The sequence below is a fragment of the Chrysoperla carnea genome, chromosome 3 (assembly GCF_905475395.1).
Source record: "Chrysoperla carnea chromosome 3, inChrCarn1.1, whole genome shotgun sequence".
In the NCBI taxonomy this organism is placed as follows: domain Eukaryota; kingdom Metazoa; phylum Arthropoda; class Insecta; order Neuroptera; family Chrysopidae; genus Chrysoperla; species Chrysoperla carnea.
Genome location: NC_058339.1, coordinates 35,862,339 through 35,870,881, shown reverse-complemented (window position 1 = coordinate 35,870,881; position 8,543 = coordinate 35,862,339). Strand labels below are relative to the sequence as shown.

The window sequence follows — 8,543 nt, the reverse complement described above, 5'->3', positions numbered from 1 at the left end:
TTTGTAAAAATTAAAAAACTTTAAACTATAATATCTACTTGAAAACTTGTTATATCTAAAAAAATATATTTATTATTTTTACTTTATAAGTTTTCGAAATTAATAATTTTATTTCATCTTTATAGGTCTGATGGCCTTTCCAGGGGGGATAAGTGTTAGTCCGGATAGTCAACAATTAATTAAACCATCATTTACATTTACAACCGAAGATTTATTAATTTCTGGTACAACCTCATTAACACAAACACCACAACAAGAGGATTTTCATTTGTTACCAAGCTTTTCAACATATTCAAACTTTTTCACACCAAAAAATAATAAATCATTAGTAGACAAGAAATATTTATGGTATACAAAATTACCATATTTTACATTAATTATTACCATTTCAGAGGTAAGTACAATTATTTTGGCATATTTTTATACCATGTATATGACATATGCAAGGTATACTATGTTTAGTCCCAAGTTTGGACGCTTAAAAATATTGATGCTACGAACATAATTTTGGTATAGGTGTTCATAAAATCACCTAATTAGTCCATTTCCGAGTGTCTATCCGTCTGCCCGTCTGTCTGTCAACACGATAACTCAAAAACAAAAAGAGATATCAAGGCCTTCCTCAAAAAATTTCTAAATCCATTGCTAAGTATATGTAGGGTATTTAAACAAATAATTCTATTAATAGTTATTTTACTTGTTTTGATGCGAAATTATTTGTTACAGATTTTGATACATATCTTATTCGTTACAAAATACAAAAAACTTTACAATTTATTTGTATTCGATCCCAATCAAAATCAAGAAATATGGCGTTACATGACATACATGCTTATACACTCCGATATTTATCATTTACTTATGAACATAACAATGCAACTTGTGGTAGCAGTGCCTTTAGAATGGTATCAAGGTAATATACGACCGGCAATTGTTTTTATGGCTGGTATTGTATTTGGAACACTTGGAACATTTATCTTTCAAACGGAAACGAAAGTTATAGGTGCATCAGCTGGTACATATGCGTTACTTTTATCACATTGTGCTGACTGTTTTATGGTAAGTACCTATAGGTATTTAGTTTTCTGTCAGAGCAACCAAAATCTTTCTCCAAAGTTTCTCTCTCTTCATAATAGAGACATAAAAATTTTATCATGAGATTTCCTTGTTAAAATTTCTCAAAGTAAATAATACTGAAGCTATTGAAAACTAGTCTTAAATCTTAAAAAAACCAACAATGGTCTATGGAAAAGTAAACCATTAAAAATTTAGGCTATGAGAAGCTACTAATTTCAGTCATTCATATGTTTGAACAGTTTTGTTGCAAATTACTATGGCTTCTTAATATCCATCTATTTATTCAACGTCTGCTGAAAACCAGTTTAAGCCTGTTATCGTAACTCTATTTGAATCCTTCGGTTATCGTATGGCAAAATAATTTTCTCAATAGTTTCTGATTTTCTAGGGCGGGAGTCAAAGTTCTAACAGAGACAATAATACACGGGTTCGAGAGCGTACATCTGTCGAAAAAATCGCCTAACGAAAAAAGTATAACTACTAGTAAATTTCTAAAAAATACCTTACACATTTGAATATAAATAAAGACTTTTCCTCAATTTTGTGTACAAAAGAAAAATTCTACTCAAAAGATGGGAGGAAGAATATTTTTATCCGGTAGACCCTCTTCTCAAGCTAATATTACGTCAAAAATTAGCTTTCGAAGAAGGATATTTATTATATTTGAACTTTGACCTGCAATATCAAACGCTTTACACTGTTTGAGATTCCATGTCAGTTTTCGAGAGAACAGCAAAAAATTTCCGAAAAAACATGCCCAAATCTTCAGCATAATTAGTTATTTTTTTTAAATTTTATCACTATGTATACAAATACATATATAAGGACGTCGATATTAAACTATAGTTTAATATCGACGTCCTTATATTCCATACGTCTACAGTATGCCAATACAGCACGAAAATCGATAAACTCTACTACCATAAATTCGACTTATAAGTTATAACTTTCGCAATTCCTCAAAAAATTTGTTCAATTTTAGTCACATGTAAGTAATTGAGGCGAAAATCTATTTCTTATTTTTTAGTTCATTAAAATTTACTTTCTAAACCATTGTTATTGTTAAATAAAAGGTCCTCTTTAAAATGGTTATTTTTGATTTTTTTATTTTTGTAGAAAAATTATAAAATACAAATTATAATATGTTTAGTATATTATAGGAATGCAATAATGAAGAAATTAAAAATTACAAAAAAAATACTTTTTTTTTAGAATCGTAGGCGTAAAAATGTGATAATCCAAATTTCTGCAGTATGTTTTATAATATTTATTGATGCGTGTTATGTAATATTTCATGTTTATAATAATGGAAATGTATACCCAAAAATTGGATGGTCAGCACATTATTCTGGTGCAGTAAATGGATTTTTTCTTGGATTTGTTATATATAAAGGAACTTATGCCAAAAGTGAACAAACAACGTATATAAAAGCGCTTCGAGGTGTTTGTGGTATCGTATGGTTAACATTATTAGTGACGGCAATCACAATGAATTTATTAAAAATGAATATTTGATAATAATTTACCAATATAGTGGCGTTAGAACTGGGTGATCGAATTTTTATATTATAGCTCTCGTCTAAAATAATGAGTAATAAGCTCAGCAGCGATTCAAACGACGATTACTTCCCCCACTGTATCAATATTAGCAATATTTATATTTCAAATGAGCCTGTCCATTAATATTTTTTTATATTCTCATTAAAGAAAATTTCCCTGATGATTCGAAGCTATTAAAGCCACCATGAATAATAATCACGGAAATATAAAGTTTAATTTTTTTTCCCACAAATTCATATACAAATGAAAGAAATAATTCATCTAGAAGAATTCATTTTAGAATGAAAAAAGACTTGTGATGTGACGTCTTAATATATGTTGAGGCTGGGAACCAATCGGAATCACGCTAAATTCACATTTTTTGGCTTGTTTCTATGTAAAATTATTATGTAACAATATATTAACAACAAGTTGGAAGAAAAACCATTAATCATTTTGTATGTAATTTCTCCGTATTTCTCCGTACAGTGGCGTTACTCCGTGAAGTTGACGTCACTGGCGTTTGCAGGTTCACCGGCATTAATATACATTCGGCTTTAAAATCAAAAGATAAAATTTAGACAGGCTCATTATATTATACACATGTATTTCTCAGGTATTTAAAATAGTTACACAGAGTGTGTTTCGAATCATCGAGATCGAAAACTATTTAAAAATTGTAATAAAATATTGATGGTAAGGAGATCAGTTCTAGATAAATGATTCAATACACACCTCCCGTATAAACTACGAATTATTACAATAATTAAATTTTTAATTAATCGCAATTAATAGTACTTAAATATATAATGAAATCGCGAATATCTCAGCACAAACTTTTTTCAAACATCTCGTACCAAATATTCAAATTTTTAAAGGTATACTCATATAGACATGATAAGATATACAGGATGAGTCATGAGAAGCGCATTAAACTCTAGAAATGAAATCAAAATATTTAAAACTAAATCATTCAATGGGTAATACGACTGTTTTAATCGTTTGCTGTGTCAATTTTTATTAAAACACATGGAGTGTCGAAACACACTGAGCAATATCGAGCGGCTGGAGGCAGCTACTTATCGTAAGACGCATGGTACAATTAGACAAGGTATGATCTTGCGCTGATTCACTCTCTCACTCTTGGTTCATCTCTCTCGCATTCTTTTCACCAGTCTCCACCATATTACTTGAAGTTGCTAAGTCACATCTGTCAATGCGCATTTCTTTTTTCTTAATTGGTTACGCGTCGGTGATACGAACGTACTGTGTCTAATTGTAATTGTATTATTCTGGAGTTTGATACGTTTTTCGTGATTGACTCGATATAGGCCAAATAGGATTATGCTCGAAATTCGAAAATGTATGTGCCATAGCTTAATTTAGAAGGATATTACGTTCTGCGCATGGCTAAAGTAAAACGGTAAATGTTATGTTCATTTTCTGGGCGAGTAGAAGATCTTTAAAAATCTATTTGTATCTACTTTAAATTTTACTCGAAAATTTTTGTATATATTTATAATATTGAGGAATTCTGGCTCAATATAAATTTTATAGATTTTACTCGTTGTAAATAAAATTGTTTGGTATAAATTAGTTAACATAGGGAAAGAATTGGAAACTGCAAACAGGGTAACAAAAAATAACGCGGCCACTACGGTTGTATTCATGAAAATCAAATGTTTGGAATTTACAAAAAAAAAAATTTATCAAAGTAAATTATTACATATACCCTACTTAAACTAAAATTACATATATCCTACTAAAAATATTACTTTTCTACTTTAAAAATTTGTTAGTACTAGTAATTGATTTAGCTAATATATACCAAATAATTTTATTTACAATATGAATTATTTGAAACTATTCGTTGCGTGCAGAACTAAAAGCAACACCCCTCGCGGAAATATATGATTTATTAAAATGAATTTTCACACAACGGCATCGTATTGTCGATATTTTAAATTAATAATACTATTTATCTAAAAATATAGACAATATTATAACATACATGATGAAATCATTATGTGGAAGGAAATTCATATTAATAATAGAATGAAATGATATGAATCTTCTTGAGAGAAATGCAGTTACAATTAACAAAATGCTTTGAATAACTGTATAAATATGAATAGTTTAATTTTTTATAACAAATATTATCGCAAAATAAATAAACAGGTAAATAAGGGCCGTGTAAGTTCCGTAGAAATATAATGAGTAATGAATTTCCAGCTATTGAACAATTGTTTCAAATTTCAGGAAAATTGTTAATTAAACTTATAAATATTTGGTCTCGCGGTACTAAATTCGGCTCTGTACTCAACGAATAACTAATATATAATTATACTTGCCCAAATTTTACAAACATTTATACAAAAATTTTATGAAAAATATTGTAAAGAAAAACCTTATAATTAATGTGATATTAATTTTTAAACCAAAACAATTTTGTTCAAACGTTAACTCTTTGTGATATTTATATAATAATATTTAATATTTAATAAAATAATTATTATACCTATTTAATACTTTAATAACGTAATTCATAATATTATATATCAACAATTTATATATGCATAAAAAATTATTATAAAAATAAATTATTAATCGAATCGATATAGGCATTTGTTTTCAACTGAATATTTTTAAAACCTTTTCAGAAACGAAATCAAAAACTGTATATGATGTCCTGTAATGACCGCATTCGGACAATTCAGTCATATATAAAGAATAAAATTTTAATCATAAAAGACCATAAGAAACTCTTTAATTCAATACACTAACAAGAAAATTTGAAGTAGATTGGACCAAGGAATCACGTTATCCCATACAAACTTTGGCCCCGTTTTTCATCCCCTTAGGTATTTTGGTAAATCTATCGTTGATCTGTCAATCAGTCAGTTGTCAGACACACATCTGTCAATCAGATGTGTGTCTGCAGAACTCATCAAAACTAAAAGAAAGGTTTAAAAAAAGGTTTGGAAAGCTTCGATACTTAGATCAAAAACAATGCAAACAAATCTCTGAATAAAAAAATACGTAGTGTATTAAATTTGAGTCATATTTTTCAAATTTCACGTTAAACTTAACATCTTCTCATTGTTTATAGCCACTAATTCCTAAACCGAAAAATTCGTGTGCGGACCCGATTGAGTCGCGATGTTTTTCGATTTACGACCGATTGCGGCTCGGCCTTGTAAGAAATGTAGAAGGAAATTTTTTTGCTAGCACGCACGTTAAAACAAAACGCCCGTCATTTTTGATCAAAATTAAAAAATTAGTTTTCAAAGGCCAAAATTATAATAAAACACAAAATGGATAATAAATATGTATTTAAATTTTAAAATAATTCATTTAAATAATAATACTGAACAGGATTTGAAAAGTTAATATTTTTCACATTAGTCATGGATTGATTACTTTGTCTTTGGTATTTTACAAATAATTTACATGCATCCCTTGAATCATGCACTCGACTTGTTAAGATTCCATTGATAATCTCTTCAGAACAATTACGTTCTTCTAAAAGTTTTTTTAAACTTGAATTTGAATATAATTTAAAAGGACATCCACCACAAGACCGTACTGAAACAGCATCATCTTGCAATTGTGTACAATTTCTACATCCATAATTTCTTCGACTACCTTCTAAACCATACATATGTCGTATACTGTAAACGTAACGCTTTTCGGAATCTTTCCATTGATGTGAGCACGATGTACAATGATTTGATGGTTTATCATATTCTAATTTCCAATACGTTATTGCTTCGTTTAGTGGTAGACCGATATTTTTTAAAAATAATGTTAAATTTACTCTAAAATGAAATAAAAATTATTATTGACTGAGTATTCGGGCGTTCAGTTTAAATTTTATAATAAATGCTAATACAATTGAACGCAAAAGAAACGAGAAATTTATAAAAAAACTTATTTTCGATACCTTTGACCTTGAATATCTAACGACGCGAATGCGTTATCATTTGTGACTTTTGAGACAACATTTGTACTATCAAAATAAAGGTTTGTACAAAAAATTAGCCGATTGATTCCGAGCGTAAACCCTAAGATGATTGGAGTAATACGTAATGAATGCGAAAGCTCTCTCTCATAACACAATTTCATTAATATCTTTGATATAGAGAAGGTACACGCGACCAAGCTAGTCGGAGTGTCCCAGTACAAAAGTTCTTAAAAAATTTAAAACTCTAATCTATCGACGCTACGTAATCACATGCCACGTCAATGCAGGCTTTACTGCTAAAGCCATCTAGATTAAACTAACTCTAATCTGATTTATATAAATAGAATTAAAACCCGTATAAGTTAACCAGACATATGGTCAAACCTCTTACCTATCGTCATGGTGTAATCTATGCTCGCGTTTTAAAGTTGTGTGTAAAATTTGCATGCACAAAGGAAATTTTTCAACTTCTTGTTCAATTTTATCAACTGTTATAATAGGCACATCCTTATCGATTTGAATTTTTCGCCGTTTTTCTATTAAATATTCAAATCTAGGATCATCAAATACTTCTAAAAATCCCGAATTATTTAATAACAGATCGCATTCTAATTTCAAATAAAACATATATAATTCTTGTAAAAGTAATTTCCATTTACTGCAAGGTATAAAAGCAATTCCTTTCCTCATTTCAACTTCAAACGACGATATTAACTTCATACAAATCGTAAACGGAACTAAAATATATTTAAAATTACTAAAATTGATTAAAAAAATGCTTAGAAATTGAATTACTTTCAAAATATATTAAATTACACTCCGTTGAATGTATATTACAAAAAATATGCTCAAAAATATCCTTTCTCAAAAACTGTAAACAAAGTTTATAAAATAAATTTAAAAATTTTAATTTTTTTGGAGGTATTTGGTTGTGATCTAAATTATCTTTGATATGTTTTATCCAAGTATTAAACATAACTTTTAACATATGAGAGTCGTAAGAATCTAAGCGTAAAGAAAATAATATTTTTTCACCGCGAAGAAAGTCTAATGTAGAACCTTCCTTGACACTTAAAATTCGTAGTATAAAATGTCCTGTTCGATCAAGAGCCGTGCCATCGATAAGACAATTAAAATTGGTAGGTAAATCTTTCTTTTTAATTAGATCATTTAAAAGATTTGTTCTTTGATTAATAGTTTCTTCTAATATATGAAGTTGTAAACCACCTCTTGGAGGTTTTAAGTAAAAACACATATTCTGTTTACTGTGATTTCAAATGCAAATTAATTTTGTCATGGTTTATTTTTTTGTTTTCACAGCTCTTTCAGTCTTGTCAAAGTCAACAATTACAAACAGTACAAGAAATGACATTTATTTTGTTTTGTGTTTAAACTTTTTAACCTATATTTTGAATTATCTGTACAAGAGTTGACATTTTGACGTCATTTACGCGCATTTTTTAAATTAAACACTTGTTGAATTTTATTTTACTTGTTGCTACAACAATTATTTACTATTTACTTTACACTAATAATAATGCATAAAGTATATCAGAAAACTCCTGGTTGAACAGAAGGCCATAACTTGTATCTCGTTCATCATTTTTACAGAAATAATTGATGCTTCACAATAATGTTCATAGATATCGCGAAATGTCAAAGAATAAATTTTATTTATTTTCTTATTTAATATATATTATATCCTTATAAATTATAGCTCATGTGTTATTCTGATTTATGAGCTTTATTATTGTAAAGTATTTATGAGATATTTTATTGTAAAGTTTCTATTAAAATTAATTGAGAAGTTTTTGCGTGATACCGTAAAAAGCAAACTAACTTACTTTCACATTTATAGTATGTAAAAATAATGAACCTAAAACTAATAAAATGACATATTTATTTCTCAAAATATCACAGAAATGAATTTTTTCTCCACACGTAAAGCTTTATTGAAACTCCA

General features: G+C 28.3%; 2 protein-coding genes across 2 annotated transcripts; one reads left to right on the top strand and one right to left on the bottom strand.

Moving 5' to 3' along the window:
• The first annotated feature begins 731 nt into the window (after positions 1–731).
• LOC123295136 (protein rhomboid-like) lies at positions 732–4,963 on the top strand. The gene is made up of 2 exons (XM_044876365.1): positions 732–1,059; positions 2,290–4,963. Exons 1-2 carry the CDS (start codon positions 820–822, stop codon positions 2,590–2,592), a joined length of 543 nt encoding a protein of 180 aa, XP_044732300.1. The 5' UTR covers positions 732–819; the 3' UTR covers positions 2,593–4,963.
• LOC123296001 (DNA primase large subunit-like) lies at positions 3,111–7,835 on the bottom strand. Its single transcript, XM_044877463.1, has 4 exons — positions 7,640–7,835; positions 6,972–7,317; positions 5,985–6,434; positions 3,111–3,171 (listed from the first exon to the last, which is right to left on the bottom strand). The coding sequence occupies exons 1-4, from the start codon at positions 7,833–7,835 to the stop codon at positions 3,111–3,113; spliced, it is 1,053 nt and encodes a 350-aa protein (XP_044733398.1).
• Between the last annotated feature and the right edge of the window lie 708 nt (positions 7,836–8,543).